Raw genomic sequence first — 18,606 nt, 5'->3', positions numbered from 1 at the left:
AAATGATATAATTAATCGATGTCATTTAGTGATAACCACAACTGTAAATGCCAAATTTCAAATAATTAATTCTAGAAATTGAGAAAAGTTAAAAAAAAAAAGTAAAAACAAAAAGCAAAAAATGAGTAGTACAAAACTGTAGAGTAGGAGAAATTGCATGCAATTTAATAATGGGTGGAAAAAAAAAAGGGTTCATAATCATAATTATGAGAAATGAAAGTTCCTGTCTGGTATTTCATCACAAGACAACGCTAAAGATACTGACCATTCTTCGAAGGGGTTGGCTTGGCCGTTGAGAGATGTGCCAATTCATAGGAAAAGTCATTGTCAGGACCACAGTTGCTCAGCCAATGTTTTTTTTTTTTTTAATTTTCTTTTATTATATGTATTTCTTTTTTTCTTCACTTAATTGGTTTTTCACTAAAAAGAAAAAGATACAAAAAGTAAACGAAGTAATACAGAAGAGGGAACACAATCTCGTTTTCATGTTTTGCTTTATTGCTATCTTTTTGACCCACTTCACCAAACTCTATTACTACTACCCAGCTTAATTGCTAAAATGTTGCAATTACCATAGCTAATCAAGACCCACAATTCAAATAAAAGCATCTAATAATTGTGAAACATTACATGGTTTTCCCCCCATTTTCATGGAAATTTTTTACCATTAACTCAATTGTAACAAAATATTTATCCACCAACTCTAAGAGGTCTTTGAGACAAACCCAATAGACACAATTAAACTTTATATTGAAACAAAAAGAATATTAGAATTGTGAAAGTTTTGTTGGTCTGATCAAGAAGAATCCAAGGAGAGATTTTCGAGCTCTCGGATACCCTGACTAGAAGCTTTCTTCATTTCAAGAGCTCTCTTATAGGGAGGAGCAATTGGAGGCTGTACAGGATCCAAGCTCTGGTAGGTGGTTCCCTCTGCAACTTTGGGCAGTGGATATGAACGGTCAGAATCATATCCACTAAGGTCCCCACAAGCTAGAAATGGAATATAAACCTTATTTGGTCCTTCTAGCCACCCGCTACTACAATCTGCAATGTGACAAGTACCAAAAATAAGTCACCACATCAACTATACATTAGGAATATACATCTATATATACTTATAAATATTGGTCACCAAGATTGACAATACTGCTCAGAGATATTGGTCCCCTGTTCTATCTCTGAGCGGTGACTATCAGCGGTGGTGACCAACAGCACAATCCCCATACAATCAGTATTGATAACAGATGTAAATAAGACTTAACAATACAAACAAACCAAGATCCAGTTCAAAATGTACTATAATTCAGTTCAAAATTTCAGGATAAAAGAACAATCTCTGTGGTTCAGTTTCATCCCAACTTAGATTGGTCCAGCTAGCTATCTTCAGGGCTCATAACCATACTATTTAGCAAAGCAATGAGTTGTGTAACATCACTTACAGTTCTACCTCAGCATGATTAGTAAATTTGAATGGAATGAAAGATGGTCTATGAAATTTGAATGTGAACAATGGGTATATTACCTAAATCATCGGCGCCAGAAGGACTTCCCACCTTTTCTAGGAGACGATGTAGATCTTTCGGGTTAAATCCTTCAGGAGGAGAATAGTTCTCGCAAACTGCAAATGCCTCTGCATGACGCATTGGAGAGAAGAAATTTAGTACAAACAGAAGTTCAAACCACAGACTCTGCATTGTAACATCTTGTAAACCTGAAGGAACTGGCAGATTCACATTTGCAGATGTTTTTTTCAGATTAATTTAACATGGTTTTCTTAGCAGTTAATGAGTTTAGCACTACCATAATATCTTAGGGGCAAAGTTTTCTCTACTTAATGGAGGTGCCAACTTCAAAGCATGTAATTGCCAAGGGTAGAGTCTCACAAAAATCTGTACAACTTCGAACCAAGAGTTTAAATGGAAAGAAAGAACAAAACTTGAGTGTACCTATACTAGAATTGCGACTGCTTTTTGGTTTAGCAAACGTCACTGTAGGAAAGAATAATTTGAGCTGCAACAAACAAGTAATTTGAAGTTAATATTTTTTGAATCATTATTCATATAAACTACAAGTAGAATCTACTACATGAGTACTCTCAAAGAATAAACCCTTTAACACGTGGAAATGATTAAACATGCATTTTCAACATAAAAATTGACAAGTAGAAACAATTTGCTGTCATCAGTTTTCATAACAATAAAAATGTTGTGGAAATTTCAGCCCCAGAACTGTAGGGGCTTGAACCATAGACCTTTCCCTTGGTGAGAGTCTTAAGGAAAATCTAACCACCCCTTCGGAGGCATAAACTGCAGATTTCATTTTCAATGAAACTGAATATTTGTTCAATGGAACTTATTGAAACAGCAACTTTAAAGGGGATGAAGCAGTAAAGATCAATTCAGAGGCTCATTGGCTAACATATTCTTTAGCCATTGTCTTTACATATTCACATGAGCACGCATGTTTAAGTGACATAAAACAACTAAAAATGTCTATTTACAGCCAGAAATAAATGAATTCTTATCTGTATGCTTTTTTGAACCCTAAATAGAATATATTTAATAGTCTTCAACAGGAAGAGCAGCAGTTCATCTACATGCAAAGCATCAAGCAAACAAGTAAAAAAAATTAAACCCATGCTTGGAGCTTCGGTAACAACTTAATTTACCTGACAGTACATAAGACTTGTATCTTTTCCCCGGAATATTTTAGCAATAAATTTACCACCTTCTCTTAATACATGAGTAACGACTGTTAAACCCTGCATTTAAAATCCGCCAAATATTATCAATCTAATACAGCTTGAAGAATATTCAAAACATTGTTGACAATTCTTAGTCCACAAGCTTTGCTAGTTATACAAACAAGAATCAAGAGGAAAAATGAAATTCAACTAGGAAAGAAACAAAGGGTAAATGGCATTAAGTTAAAGTCAAAATTAAAATAAAAAGGTCTTATCCTTAAAAATAATGCAAGACCAAGCACTTAAATATTTCCTAATGGATCCCACCATGTCTTAGTTAATCATAATAATTGGACCTTAAATTAATTTCACACTATGTGAGTCTAACCATTTCTACTAGTAAACAAAGTGAAATGAACGAGGAGAAAGCAAATACAGAAACACTTGCTGCAAACCAATTGAAACAAAATGGATAAACCCCAAATAAAGGGGAAGATCCTGCTAAAGAACCTGAAAGATGAGAAAAAATGAAAAAAGCCACTCATAATTGATCATGCACGTGAAAAGGGAAGACTTACTGCTAGTATAAGTTGGGATTGAACGAATTCATCCATGTCATGAAGGCCGGTAACTGTAGATAGGAATGAAAATAGCATAATGTAAACAAAGATTACTACTACTAGAGAAGCTGATATACTGCGACAATTACTGTTGCATACCATCAGGAGCACCATCACACACAACTAGATCTGCCTTGCAGCCATCAAAATGTCTGATCACCTGTTAAAGAGTGGAAGGAGAGAAGTTCAAAAAGGTAACATTTATAACCATTAATGTTTTAGCAGAAAATCTAATTATTTGTATAAACGTTCCAATCCTCTGATGTTGTCCTTATTATAAGACAAATTTATGAATAAAGTTATACATGTTAGGACAGGAAAACGAGTGACCAATTGAGAATGAAGGCACTGAGATAAAATGATTCTATAAAAATGCACAATGAATATGAGAAATTAATTGCTTCCTACCCCTTCAATTGTTCGGGCATTTGTTATATCACCCTGCACTTGAATTACACCTTCGATTGGAGCCATGGGTTGTAGATCAATAGCTACAATAAGAGGAAGATCGCCATCCCTGCATATCATTGTAGGAATTTATAGTCCTCTCACAAAGCTAGTCACTTGAAGGTGACTGATATTATAAATTATCTACACCGTTGTGTAAAATATAAAAATCTTGTTACAATGAAAAAACATAATGATATGCAAGTTAACAGCAGATGAGCAAGTTTGTTCAAACAGAAGGAAAATAAGTGTTAATGCTTGGAACAAGGCTTTCACATTCAGATTAGACACCCAAAGAATACATTTCAATATTTTCCATAGTAAATTCATTAGCTTGACAAAGAATAAACAAATAGTATAAAAATTCATACATAAAAAGTCCACGTAGCAGTCACCAACATAGGCAATTAAACTTTTCATCATGTATCCAGCAAAAGAAGGGGAAAAAAAAACTCTTCTCATTATGTTCAAGTTTTTATGCATCTCTATTACTTTGCCAACTTACATAGAATCGCAAGAAAGTGCTGCTGGGAGATATAGTTTTCTGCTCAGAACCTATGCATGAGAAAATATATAAAAGGTGTGATGTCAGTTAATGAGCCTTCGCATATATCACGTCCATCACCTTTTGTGTGAAAAAATACAGAAGATTGTTTCAAATGCAAAATTGTGATGAAGATGAGAACATGAATCAAGAGGAGTAGATTTTTCAATGAACACTCAGTAAAAAGAGAGGAGACTTAAAATGAATAAATAAATAAACAAAGAAGAAAGAAAAGGAATATTTAAATCTATCTATTATAGAGTATTATACCTGACTCCAGCTACCAGGGGCAGCACAAAGATCTACCACACGCTTCACTCCTGGGGACAAACAATAATCAAATTTGTAATTTTTATTTTATTATTTTTGAGTCTGGGAATTTGAACCTTGGAACAAATATCTACCAGCACTTTCCGAACTCCTCAAATTTGTATTACTAATAATTATAAAACATACTAACCAGATAGCTTAAGTAAATTTATACTGCATTGCTGTGGGCAACCAGAAAAATATAAAATAGATAAACTGCTTGAAGGTCTTGCTATTTTAAAACACAAATGGTAGATCATCATCATTATCATCATCTATTATTATTACTATTATTTCTATCTGTCCTAAAAATTAGCAAGTCCTTGACATTTATAAAAAAAAAGTACCATTAGACCTCACAAACAATAACAAAAACAGTACAGATTATAACAAATATTTTCTTTCTAGTGAAATTAATATTTCCTACTGTTTTCTAAATTGTATCTTAATTTCCGTATGAAAATGGTAAGATCATTAGTCTCCTACTATCTCTTTACTACGATTTTTTTTTTCCAACAAATAAATATAGGAATTCTGGAAAACTAAGTTTGAGAAATTCAAATTGCTTACCTTCAAATAAGTTGAATTCCTCATCTATCTGAAGAAGCTTAAAGGCACTTCGAGCACGCCAACCTTCTTCTTTTGCTTTTCGATAATAGATATCCTTCAATTGATTCAGCCAATTACTTAAAATCCCGGAAAAACAATAATAAGAGAACTAAAACTTGAATGATATATATAAAAGAATAAAAAAAATACCCTCTTATCCCTCGAAGCTTTTCCCATGTCACAACACCAGGTAGGTTTTTGGATAGAAACTGGAAACAAAATTTCCAAATGTGTAACATTTAAATAAAAGAAAAAAAATGAAATCAACTTCAAAAGAACTTTATACCAATTCAGTACAATTCAACAAGAACTTCAAGTTGATACTACATATACAACGAAGTAGAATGACAAAGAGAAGGAAACTAAAACTTGGCTCAACTATTTTCACTTTCCTTTAATTTAGGGATGTAAATGAAGTAGAATGACACATAATAATAGCAAGTTAAAAACTACTGTTTCCACAACATAATAAAACAGACACGCACTGTAATGAAGCCCAAACAAAGTGCCAAGTAATCTGATTTCCGTATAGAGCTATTAAATTGTCGTACGAAGCAGAGTTGCAAAGTCAAACACAAATCACCGTTGTCTCAGAAACAATTAAAAATTATCACACTTATAAAATAAAAGAAAAAAAAAACAAAAACAAAATGAAGGTGCAGTTAAGGATAAAAGACTAGAACTAGTGTTTGTTTGTGATAGTGTATGTGTATTTATCAGAAGTAGAAGCCTTAACTAATTAAGTAGGCTTTGCTTGACTGAAATTGCATCAACCTACTACTATATTTGACATATCAAGTAGTTGAAATCATTCAATTGGAAGAAGTAGTTTAAAATATGATGGATTACCAGAATCATTACCTTTGCATCAGATAAAATGCAATATAATAATATGAGAACCAATACTATGCCCTGTCAAGGAAACAACACTCACATATGGTTTCCATGAAAATCTGATAAACAACTTTTGTTGTGTAGTGTTACTTAATTGATATTAGTTACAACTGGTAAAGCCAATTCAGATAATAGAGAAGTATCTTGTGATTAAGAATCGTTGAGATTAAACTGAATGCCATAAGTGAGAGACCCGTGACTTAGTTTTCTAGGGGTCTTTTAAAACATTTTATCAAACACTTGCAGAGCATTGAGTAATAGTTGAAGAGTTCCATGGAGACTAGAAGCAAGAAAACTAACCAGAGCAGAGGGCAGAGGTGGGTGTCGGAAGAAAAGGGGTCAGAGGACGTAGAAGGACGACGGGGACCTCACGAAGTTTTAAAGGCTCCTCTTTTCGCTTCACGGCGGCGAAAATTGATGGCTCCTCTTCTGCTCTCTCTCTCTCTCTCTCTCTCTCTCTCTCTCTCTCTCTCTCTCTCTTTTTTCTAAGTGGGGCGGGTTTATCAGCTATTTGGACATGGGTCATTCGTTACTAGATACCAAATTTTGTAACCAAGGTGGTGCGTTCTTTTTTTTTTTTTTAAATACCAAAGTTGTGTTAAATAAATTTGGAAAATTTTACAACGCACCTTTTAAAATGGATATATTGATGCATCCTTATCTGTTTTAGCATCTGAAATAATTTTTTAATCAATTTTTTTCTCATGGTCATATACGTTATAGTTATTTAAGATATCATGCAAAATTTTAAAAAATTAGAAAAAGTTTAACACGCCGAAAACTACGTTCAAACAGTGTGTTGTACGCATGACTATTTTATTTTACACGCGTGTAAAATAGACTGTTTGAACATTGTTTTCTATATTGTAAATTATTCTGAATCTCTCAAAATTTTGTAAGATATCTTAAATAGATATAACGTACATGAAATTAAAAAAAAAAAAATAGACTAAAAAATTCTTCTGGATGCCGAAACAAGTTAAGGGTGCATCAGTACATCCCTTTTAAGGAGGTGCATTGTAGAATCACCCAATAAATTTTTATTTTTATTAGATTAGATACAGAAAAAAAAAAGTTGTTTTTTGATTTAAGCGTTTATATATTACACAAGGTATAATTTGGGACTCGAACCTAAGTACTCTAACACACACGCACTCTCTTATGGCTACTTGAGCTAACCTTTAAGAAAAAAAAAGTTCAAACTTAGTTTTTTATTTTTTGTTATTTTTTTTTTAAAAAAAATTATGTGAGAAATTTATAGATAATTTTTTATTAATGAATTTTTATTTTTGTTTTTTTAATGGTAGCAAATATAGCTTAATGTTTGAAATTTCCTTCTCTAATGTCAAAAAAAAAAAAGTATAAGAAATTTTAGGGTGCACTCCTAAAAATAAGTGTATTGATGCACCACTTTCCACTTTCTTGTATTCAATGTGCACCTATAGTTTTAATCTTAAATGTTTATATAATAGTATAGAGTGCTTCTACAATGCTCTCCTTAAAAAAGGATACACTTATGCACCTTCTATTTATTTCGAGATTCAGAAGAACTTTTTAGTCTATTTTTTTTTTCATATTCGTGTACGTAATAATTATTTAAGATATCCTACAAATTTTTGAAAATTTCAGAATAATTTACAATATAAAAAGTAGTGTTTAAACAGTCTACATCACACGCGTATAAAACAAAATAGTCACGCGTGCAATACACTGTTTGAACCCTATTTTAAGCTGGTTATTTTATTTTATTTTTTTGAATTTTTTAAGATTTTGTAGGATGTCTTAAATAACTATAAAATACATGACCATTAGAAAAAAATTGACTAAAAAATTATTTTGGATACCAAAACAGATAGGGGTGCATCGATGCATCTTTTTTAAGGGGATACATTATAGAATTTTCTAATAGTATGTATTATAATTATTTAAGACATCCTTCAAATTTTTTAAAAATTTAATAATATAACGTACCAAAGATAAGATTTAATCAATCTGTTGCACATGTATTTCTTTTATTTTGTACATGTATGAAATAGACTATTTAAACTTTACTTTATGCATTAAAAATTATTTTAAATTTCTTAAAGATATTTTAAATAATAATAATATTCAAAATTGTATACATATAAATAATAAAAAAACATTGAGATTATAATAATAATAATTTAGGATATTCTAAGAGTGCAACTCTAATACTTAAATTTATATATAGTGTAAAATCAACTAGAAGAGTATAGTTTTAGTACTAATTTTTTTTTTCTATTCTAATCGCAATACTATAATATATTTTTTATTATTATATTATTTTATTAAGCTATCTCACATTATAATATTTATATAAATATAAAAATTTAATCATAAATACATTATTTTAATATTAAAATCTAAAAAAAAAAAAATAGTGTAGTCTATAGTGTCCCACTACTTTTAGCGTGACACTATAGATTCTCACATATATAAGATTACATTTAGAGTTCCATTGAAGCAGTTTTGTGTCTAAACTTCATTATTTTTAGAATTTTAGTGTCCTATTGAAGAAACCCTAATGTTATCAATTATAAATTATATTTATCTAATATAAATATTCTTAACAGATAACCCTCAGATTTCTCGTTCATGATGAATAATCATATTTCAATTGAAATTTTTTTTTTACGATAAATCAATACAATTTAGAAAGACTTAATCCTAATAAGACAACATCAACTCAAATCCATCTTAAATTAAAAAGTTCTGGTTTACTTTGAGTTGATAATCCATACTGCAAGAGCTTTCTTCCCCAATTATCAAGCACAATTGTAACTGAATTTATAAGTTATTTTTTTGGTATCATTGTCCATCGTGAAAAAGCTACTGAATTATCTCTCAATATTTCCCCTCAGATTTTCATTAGTAAAATTGAATTTTTTTTTTTAAATTTAACAATCTCAATAGTTAAAAAAAAAAAAATTTAAACGACTTAAAAAATTTAAGTAAAAATCCTAATATTTACTAAAATCAATCCATATTAAATATATAAATATATATAATAAAGTGTAATTATAATTTCATATTAATTATTATCACTTTTTTTATTTCATATTTATTATTACATTTCATCATTTCAAAAAGTCTATAATAATCAACTAGATACATAAATAAATAAATTATAAATTTTTCAACTTTCAGCCTTCACTTCAATAAGCAGTGATAACTTTTCTAAAACGGTAAAACCTAAGTGGTATCATATTTCACCATTTGAGTTTTGTTTGGGTAAAAGGGTTACAAACTTTATTCATGACCAAAGCACATAAAGTCCAATTTAAATTAATCATTTTCTATTGAATGTCTCCTTAAGTTTGTGAATGAGCTATGTTTATACAATTACTGAAATCCAGATTGATATAGCAGATGCATTTAAAGATTGAATATTATAAAATAAATGGAAGGAAGATAAATGAACCTGTAAAAATAAAGTCATAGATGGATGCTGACATGTGCCCATTGTTGACACAATTAAGAAGCAATTTTGTAAGTAAAAATAAATATAGTAAGAGGGGATGTTGATAGAGAAATGAAATAAATAACCCCAATTACGTGTTAGGCCTACAAACCTCAAAAATTTCAAAAAACAAAAACCAAACAATTTTGCAATATAATGTATAAGGTAATTTCCCAGTTGGAAGAGGTTACCAGAATCCTCTGTCACCGAGGAGAATATACAAATATTCTCAAACAGAAGTCTCAAAGGCATCAAGATAAAATGGTGCCTTCCGCCACTCCTAAAGCTAATTCTGTTCTAATCGAAAGTACGAAACCGGTGATGGGTTTTCAGCTATTATTCACCGCGGGAACTGCTGTTGGCTTAGCATCCTCTGTCTTCTCATGTTCTTTATTTAGCATCTGAAAACAAGTAACCGAAAATAAGAAAATTCAAAAGTCTTAACAAGTAATCACATCATAACTCATTTTAACTTCCAATTGCAAATTCTTATAACGCTCTTGAAAACATAGAAAAGGATAATCGCGCTTGATTCAATTATATGTATACATGGAAGGGTTAATGGAAACTAATTGAGAAATTTGCATAGAGCTTAAGATTTTCACCCACAATTTAGTATTTACTGTTAGCCAAACCTACAGGATGTAAGGAGCTTGAACAACAAAAGAGCATACAAACTTCACGAAAACAATTATCTAATCGGCTTCAGTAAGCATGACATAGCTGACATAACAAGTAAAAAGAAAGAGTAACCTACCTTGTTATTGATCAAGTTATGGAGTGCAATTACACTTCGAATGACAGAAGAAAGATAGATAACTAGCATCATATCATTTGTTTTCACTGCATAAGACAATAGAACAATATTAATAAAACGACTTTCAATATATAATCAGATGGGCATACACAGCATACAGCAAATGCAGCATATTAATTTAGTGTAAAATACCTGCAAATGACTTGATCAGTTCGGTAACATTGAGATTTGGTAGAAGATTGAACACGTCCTGAAATTTACACATATTTACTTTCTACCCAGTAAACCTTTTACACTCAAAACAAAATCATGCAAAATGCAGAAGCAACACTTCCAGAAAAAGAATATGAAAAGCAAGACGTGTCATTTGGTGGGGGAGTTGAAGAAATAGTAGAGAAGAGTACCTGCAAATGGTAAAGTATCTCATGATTTAAAGGAAGCTTCTCATCAATAACAAGATCTAGATAACCACGTATTTCTCGTAAGCGTGCATCCAAACCCTTCAAGGCTGTCAGTTTTCCGGTAACCTGAACATGACAAAATATTAATTCCATGGGCATCTGAGACAGTCACAACACATCGAAGAACAAACTAAAGATCAAACCTCGGTTGCAAGTGTGCTAATAGTTGTATCCTTCACATCTCTTAGTAAATGTTCGACTCCTATTATCAGATATCGTGTACATAAAATCAGTTTATTTAAGAAAAGAACTAATAAAAAAAATCAACTTGCATAGGTAATAATTTGTGTGAGCTAGCTATAACTACTCATGTAATTGTAACCATATACCTATTTCCTCAACCTCATGAGCAGCAATTTCTGAAAGTACATGAACAAAAATCTTTTGGCTTTTCTGAGTGGCATTCTGTCACATAATCAAGAAGATTAAGCTCTAGGAAGGATTATTTTGAGAAAATGGATAGCAAAGAATAATTTACGGACTTCATAGGTCAATCTGGAAATCAATTATCATGATTCTCAATGGCAAACCCATCAATGTAATGCTTACCTCTTTAACTTCTTCGACATCATAGTAGGCCTTGGTCGGTATTCCCAATTCCTTAGGTTGGACATCAATAATGACCAAGACAGGATTTGGGACGTAGCTATAAGATCAGAATAACAAGGTTATAAGGATGTGTGGTAAACATATAGCTACACGATGGTTTCCAAACTATCATAACTCTGACTGAAATAGTAAAATATGTATAGATCAAAATGACAATCGTTGATAAAGTAGTTCCAAAAGGAAATTGACTGTCAAACAAATTAAACTATAGCAACATATGAAGCACAATTATTAAAATTCGATGTGCAGTAGGTTACAATACATGCACACACCAACTTCTGAATTAAACAAAAAACTCATAATCTTACTTGTGAAATAATCTATGAATGTCTAGATCATTCTCTCGAAGCTTTGGCCCAGTACTATACCAACCTACAACGTGCTCCTTCGCTGAACATTATCAGTAATCCACACAAAATATATGATTTAGTTAGTCCAATAAATTTAGCACAGTAATTAATATCTAAATTAAGGGGAGACAGGGGTACCATTAATTCTCTTGAACATCGAATACATTGATTCGTGGTAGTTGTGGTCAAGAAACCAAATACTGGGATCTTTATCATCTTCTTCAAATGGCACTGAAATTCAGAACATTGTGGTAAATTTTTTTGCCCAATTGTCAGGTTAAACGCATTTTGCGCATACATAGAAAAGCGGAAAGTTACACCTAAGAGTGTTAAACTAATAGTATTTATTGCAATGGTACATACAATTACAAATGACAATCTTTTTATAAACTATTAACTGAAAATTGTAGATATCCTCCCAAGTCTCAAAAACATACAATAATACCATCGCTTTAGGTTGGACAGGTTTGTATAAGAACTAATTCCGAATACAAATTTCTCAAGTCACATACAAATTTACTTAAAATCTTTCTACAAATGTTTATCGTATGAACCAAAAATGACCATTCAGACACACAATAAATCATATTAGTTATAACTTTCAAACTAGAAAACATTTAGTTACAAATACAAGACAAGCCATAATTTGACATCCAAGATGCATCTATCCACAGGTACTTCTTGATCTTGTGGCTTCCAATCCTTATATCAATTTTAATCTTAACTACAAGATTGTTCTCACTGGAGCCTCAGAAAATACCTTCACTTAAATAAAATCTATCATATGTATAAATAAACACTCAGTTGAGTTGAGCTGTAACCTTCCCAAATAAGTTCAGAGACAGTGATAGCATGGACATTGAAGCACAGAGAGTAGCACAGCCCATATATCCTAACTATGCTTTTATTAAAGTATAGCTGCAGTTTAAAGACTCATTTTTTAATAGTTTGAGATCTTCAATCTTTAAACATCTACCAGCTCAGTCATTTTCCAAAGCAAAGTTCAGTTTAAAATTACCTAGTTTTATCACGCAGAAATGTCAATACTAAGAAACCCATTATATATAAAACAAATAAAGTCTAAGTAGAAACCACAAGAATACTTCTAGGGTTTGACAGATTATCATGCATTGATTGGGCGAATTCCCTGAAAACATAAAATTGAGCAGAGCATTTGGGCTCCTAAAAGAAATAGTTTGTGTGGTGAAACATGAATAGAGGGAAAGCAATAATAGGATACCTGCATAACTGTTGGTGACATCGACGGTGCCTTTAAAAGTGCTTCCGAGTAAGACACCGACGACTCGTTTGCGAGTGTCCTTGGCGACTCGATTGAAGTTATCGACGATGCTGAGCAAGACGAGCGGGTGCACTACGACCTTCTCAATGGGTCTCGAAGATACTTGCTGGGTCTTGATTACGTCCATGGAGGAATTCTTTGCGAAATCTGAACTTTGTTTTTGCGGGTAAAACCCTTTGTTGGTCAGACGAAGAAGAAGAAACCCCAAAGAGCAAGAATCAAGTTTAGGATATTTGCTCCTATGGCCCCTCAATTTTAATTTTCTTAATTAAGCCCTCAAAATTGCTTTCCAATAATTTTTTTTTTTTGAATAAATTATACAATTTTATTAATAATAATTAGTTAAAATAATAGTTTGTAATTTAATTGGGACATCATCTCTATCGAGACATAACTAGGATTAAAATTAGATTAAGAAGCCAAATTACTTTCTAATAATAAAATGCAAAAGATGTAAATTTTGTGTGAAGAAAGTGTTAGCCATAATGAAATTTTGGGTTTTTTTTAAGTAAAATAAGTTTATAAGAGAGAATTATTAACAAAATAATTTTATCACCGTGTGATATAAATTGTTCATGTAGTTTTTTTATCGAATCACAATTGTATATCGAATTTTTTAGAAACCGATTCAGAAATAAATTGAGAAACAAATATTTTTATGTAGTTGAGGTGTTAATGAGTCTTATCCCACGAGTCAATATTATTAAACCATTTGGCTATAGAGTATTTTATACTAGTATTCTTACCAAATTTTTAACCAGAGTGTGTAGCCAAAATTCGTAGCCCTTTGCATGTAGGGTGAAGACCTTATTTATAGGCCAGATTTGAGTTTTTGGGTGAAACTCGAACCCATTAGGGTTTACTGTTGTAGTATTTTCAACACGCAAGTATACGTATGGTTAACAAGTAATAGACTCACAAGAGTGAGGTCGATCCCACGAGGATTGTAGTTAAGTACTTTACAATTAAATTCTTACTTCTATTTGACTAAATAAAATTAATAGAGAAAATTAAAATAAGGAAAATAGCGAAACTAGGAAGCAAATAAATAAAGGAATTTGTAAAGTCCTTTTTTGGCAAGTTAGTTGACAAAATATTTTTTCTTTTATGGTAAGATTCTTGTGCATTCATAATCGATTTCTTACCTTGTTTATTCGGTTTGTAGTTGCTCTTTTCCTTGTTAGGAAAGTTGCACTTTTCAGCTGAACTTTCCTTTGTTTGGAAACTTCTTAAAAGAGAAGCAATTCTCTTTTGGAAAGTTGTATTTTTTAGGGAAACTTTGATTATTGCCTTTTCCTTATTAATTTCGATTGTATCTTGATACAATCAGAAGATCTAATCTGTTTTTGGCAGGAATCAAGCATTGATAGAGGATCGGACGCGATTATAGCAAGTTTTCCGTTTCTGGTCTGATCTGCTGCGTCAGCATTCGAATCTGATGGTGCAGATCGTGTTTTCTTAGGAAAGTTTTTGTACAACTGTAGATTCGATCTTGTGACTGTCTCTAAGGTTTCTATGTTCTATAAATGGAGCCTAGAGAGCAGCCATTCGAATCAGCTCTTCCATTATTCATTTTTTACACTTATCTTATTTGAGAGAAGAGAGTTTTCTTTGTTTTGTGAGAGCCTAATTGTTCATCTAGGTTCTAGTTGTTTATTTCTGTTCTTACTCTGTCCTAGAGGTTGTGAAGAACTACTTGACTGAACAAGAGATTGGTCTTCGGGAGAAGACTTGATAAAGCCTTACTTCGGGAGGAAGTAAGCACTTGGTCTTCGGGAGAAGACTTGTTGAAGCCTTACTTCGGGAGGAAGTAAGCACTCACGCTTCAAAGACGAAGGGAGTTCGGGCTTGAAGGTGTTTCAAGAAGTCAGATTCATAAAGTGGATTACAAAGGATTGCGGCAATACTTTAGAGGGAGTCTAAACTTGTTTAAGTCAATTATCTTTGTAATTTTGATACTTTATTAATTGATTTCATTCTCTGGGCGTGGCCCCGTGGACTAGTAGTGTTCGGAAGAACACTGATTCCACGTATAAATCTCTTGTGTCAAGTTATTTATTTTTCTGCAAATATTTTATATTCTGCATGTTCTGTTTTATACCACGAATTACTTTCTGCTTCTGCAGACGCATACAGTTTTATATTTTCTTATATATAACTGACATTTGCAAAAATACGGTTTTTCAGAATTTAACAGTGAAAAAATGTTAGGGCTTCGACTTCAATTGTATCTATTGATTATGGCCTAATATGATTATCTTCCTATTACCAATTTCTATTGAATAGCAGGTTTACTAATGTAATTTATAGTCTGCTCAGATATATAAATCTCAATTACATGCAAATTTTCTACTCTCGTGATAAATTAAACATGTAACAGACATTAAACACAGAAATCCTATAAGCTATCTAAACCATACAGGTACTCTCGTCCTATATCGAAATTCAGTTCTATTTCACTATAGCATAATTGACACTCACTTCTCAAATTTCACATCAAAATCATAGACAGTTAATTGGTAATCTAGCAATTAAAAGTAATTAAATACGAATCAAATAGAATACATAGAAACTGAGGGAAAATAAATTATATTAAAACCATAAAACAATGTCAACAATATCCATCTAAACGCTGATTAAGTGTTTAGCTACTCATGTTCATGGAAGCAAAATCACACATATTAACTTGAAAAAAGAGAAGAAAATAAAGAAGAAAAGAATGGTAAAAACTCTCTGAAATTTTAGAATTCCTTGATTGCTATTCTTTTGCATAAGGATAAGTTAGGTTTTAGATAAGTATTTAAAAAAAATGAAAAAATATCTATGAAACCTTTGTCTTCTTATTCTCTCTCTCGTAACCCTCCTTGAACCAAAGAAAGACTAGAAGCTTAGCTGCTAATCCAAGCAATTTTCAGCAAGTTTTGAAGGGGAGTTAAAAGCCAAAACCTATAAGGTAAAGCCCTAACCTTTGTTCTCTCTAAGTTTTGGTAAGTTTTCTTGGGTTTAAGCATGTAAATCTTTAAAATACGTTTGGTCTGAGTTAGGTAACTTTGGAATTGGTTTTTTGGGTTAGTTATAAGTTGTTTGATGTTTATTTGAGTTGGTTTTGGTGGTTAGTTGAGTTGTTGAGCAAGTTTGAGTTCAAGAACTCAAACTTGGCTCAACAATGATAGATTTCATTTCTTTGTGTGTGAGCTACTGCTATTTCTTGGATTATGTTCATTGATGTTTAGTTAGGCATTCTAGAGAGTTCGACCAAATTTAGGGTAAAATTAAGAGAGATTCAAAGTTCTTGGGGGTTTTTTTGCAAAAAATCAGCTAACCATTTTTCCAAGGAGGACCCCAAAAAATGGTCTACTGTTTTGGAAATCCAGTTTACTACTTTTAGCAATTTTAGAACCCTAGTTTTTGTGTTTCCTCAATATTTAGTGTATTGTAATGCTATCTATCGATAGAAAAACTTCTAGTTTTGAATTTAGGTCCTTGTAAAGGTTTTAGCAAGTTGTTTACCTGATTTACGTGATTGTGACATATGACCTCCGTTCAGCACGTGAATTTTCATTCAGGTTGACCGACACGCTTGAATCAGGAAATGAGGTAAGACTAGAATAAAATGTGTATATATATGTGTGTAGATATACATGATTATATTGTTAGAATATATGCATTGATATCATAGTGGCATAAACTATAGTGCCAAGTCTGCAGCACAACTATAGTGTTAGTAGTGGCCAAAATGAATGAATTAGTACCATAGCGACACAAACTACAGTATCGGGATAACAGTGCGAGTATAGTGCTGGTTGTGCTGGTATTTAATTCCATAAAATATTAATTTACGCTATCATAGCGGTACCAACTATAGTATCAAGTCGGAAGTACAAGTAAGTACTGGTTAAGAGTGATATTATGGTTAATAGTACTTTCAGGTATAGACTGATGCTATAATAGCGGTACAACTATCGTGCTAAGCCCGCAGCGCAATTATAGTGCTAGTTGTGGCTAATATTATGATATATCTTACCAAAGGTAAGAACATTCTTGATTTATCTGTTAAGCCTTGTAGATATGGACGCCTAGATGCAAGTCAGTAATGTGTATATATGTTTTATATTTTATGCTTTTCTTACTGAGTCTGTCGACTCACAGATTTTGTTTACATGTTTAGGTAAAAAAAAGGCGAGGGCTGAGTAGTAGTGAGTCCAGAGCTTGAGGATGATTGTACATATCATGATGGTTAGACTTGGAGAGTTCAGTTTTGGAACGACTTGGGCTTTTATTTTGTAGTTGCAAAGCGACATGTTTGTAAATGTACTTTGAAAAGGTTGTAAACTTTTTAAATTGGGATCCCGACCCTTATGTAAAATTATGTTTAATTAAAAAGTTTAAACTTGACACGATTTATGAGAAACCCTTTGATTAGTAAAGGTGTACAAAGTAATTAAAAAAATCACTATAGTGTGCCTAAGCAAGTAGGCCCTTACAATTTAGTATCAAAGCTATCAGGTTGTTTACCGAAGACCGTTAAGATATGTACAGTCATCGTTAGAGACAAGCTCGACTCATAGTTTAGTAAGCCTTTACTTGTTTAGTAATTTATGTGATTAGAAAAACATTATAGGAAGTATGTTAGTAATATGTTAGCTGATTAGTGCATTGCCTAAATTTCCATGTGTGCAATTGTTAAATTTTATTTGATCGTTGACTGATCTACCTGACTTATGGGTTCACATGCTAATCTTATAATATGGATGTCCGGCGAAACACAAGAAGTTAGGGTAGAATAGTTAAGAACAGAGGCGGTCGGGGAGGTCAAAATCCACCTCATCCCCATGGACGCAGAAGAGGTCATGATAGATCACATAGAGATGGTTATGAAAATCCGTCACAGGCTCCTCACGACTGGGAGCAAAGGTTTGCAAAGATGCAAGCCCAAATTAGTGAGATGCATGCTCGAAGTATTCAACATGATGTAGTGATTCAGAGGTTGAGGCAACAAGGTTCTCTTGTTATGCCCAAATTAGTGAGATGCATGCTCGAAGTATTCAACATGATGTAGTGTTTCCAGTAGAACAACTTGTTGCTAGTAATCGTATGAAGCCCTTGTATGAGTGGTTTTGTAAGGAAGCCCCTCTAGCCGTTTTGGGAGGTCCAGATGTCATGAAAGCATAACAATGGCTGATTGTGATTAACATTATTCTTAACTGTATGGGTGTCACTGATAATGATATGATGACTTGTGCTACGTTTTAATTCCAGGAGGACACTCTCGTGGGGTGGGAAATGGTCTCACTCACTTGGGACATCACTACAATGACCTTAAGGAATTTTAAGACCTGTTTTTTGCCCAAAACTCATATCTGACTATTTTCGACCCTAAATCTAACATCTACTCACAAATAATAAACATTAATCATACAATTTATTCTTTTGACAACATTGTCGATGGTGAAACCGTAGTTGATGGAGAAGTCACTGGATCCGCGGTGGTCATTGAGTCTATGGATCCTTGGGTCAGTGGTCGTGGTGGTCGTAGAGAGAA

General features: G+C 32.4%; 2 protein-coding genes across 3 annotated transcripts; both read right to left on the bottom strand.

Moving 5' to 3' along the window:
* Nucleotides 1-466: 466 nt before the first annotated feature.
* On the bottom strand, nt 467-6,600 carry LOC115697990 (tRNA (cytidine(32)/guanosine(34)-2'-O)-methyltransferase). 2 transcript variants are annotated; one of them, XM_061101789.1, is made up of 13 exons: nt 6,586-6,600; nt 6,407-6,550; nt 5,363-5,421; nt 5,174-5,267; nt 4,565-4,614; nt 4,256-4,305; nt 3,712-3,820; nt 3,403-3,463; nt 3,262-3,314; nt 2,669-2,761; nt 1,947-2,010; nt 1,523-1,630; nt 467-1,044 (listed from the first exon to the last, which is right to left on the bottom strand). In XM_061101789.1, the coding sequence occupies exons 3-13, from the start codon at nt 5,387-5,389 to the stop codon at nt 797-799; spliced, it is 957 nt and encodes a 318-aa protein (XP_060957772.1). In that variant the 5' UTR covers nt 5,390-5,421; nt 6,407-6,550; nt 6,586-6,600; the 3' UTR covers nt 467-796. The 2 variants fall into 2 exon arrangements, with proteins under 2 accessions (XP_060957772.1, XP_030481026.1); XM_030625166.2 differs by lacking the exon at nt 6,586-6,600 and having other exon boundaries at nt 6,407-6,579.
* Nucleotides 6,601-9,543: 2,943 nt separating this feature from the next.
* LOC115697819 (26S proteasome non-ATPase regulatory subunit 7 homolog A) lies at nt 9,544-13,337 on the bottom strand. Its single transcript, XM_030624953.2, has 10 exons — nt 13,005-13,337; nt 11,903-11,995; nt 11,723-11,804; nt 11,355-11,451; nt 11,135-11,210; nt 10,949-11,007; nt 10,749-10,871; nt 10,537-10,594; nt 10,345-10,430; nt 9,544-9,988 (listed from the first exon to the last, which is right to left on the bottom strand). Exons 1-10 carry the CDS (start codon nt 13,189-13,191, stop codon nt 9,917-9,919), a joined length of 933 nt encoding a protein of 310 aa, XP_030480813.1. The 5' UTR covers nt 13,192-13,337; the 3' UTR covers nt 9,544-9,916.
* Nucleotides 13,338-18,606: the final 5,269 nt, after the last annotated feature.

This window comes from Cannabis sativa, chromosome 7 (genome assembly GCF_029168945.1).
Source record: "Cannabis sativa cultivar Pink pepper isolate KNU-18-1 chromosome 7, ASM2916894v1, whole genome shotgun sequence".
Lineage (NCBI taxonomy): Eukaryota > Viridiplantae > Streptophyta > Magnoliopsida > Rosales > Cannabaceae > Cannabis > Cannabis sativa.
The sequence above is the reverse complement of the archived record's forward strand: the minus strand, read 5'-3'. Positions and strand labels throughout refer to the sequence as shown.

Coding starts and splice junctions, on each gene's coding strand:
- LOC115697990 (XM_061101789.1), bottom strand. CDS start 5,389: ATGGGAAAAGCTTCGAGGGATAAGAGG. Junction 4,615..5,173: donor GGAATTCAACTTATTTGAAG/GTAAGCAATTTG, acceptor GTTTGTCCCCAG/GAGTGAAGCGTGTGGTAGAT. Junction 2,011..2,668: donor CAAGTCTTATGTACTGTCAG/GTAAATTAAGTT, acceptor TGTTTGTTGCAG/CTCAAATTATTCTTTCCTAC.
- LOC115697819 (XM_030624953.2), bottom strand. CDS start 13,191: ATGGACGTAATCAAGACCCAGCAAGTATCTTCGAGACCCATTGAGAAG. Junction 10,595..10,748: donor AGATACTTTACCATTTGCAG/GTACTCTTCTCT, acceptor TGTAAATTTCAG/GACGTGTTCAATCTTCTACC. Junction 9,989..10,344: donor ATAACTTGATCAATAACAAG/GTAGGTTACTCT, acceptor ACTTGTTTTCAG/ATGCTAAATAAAGAACATGA.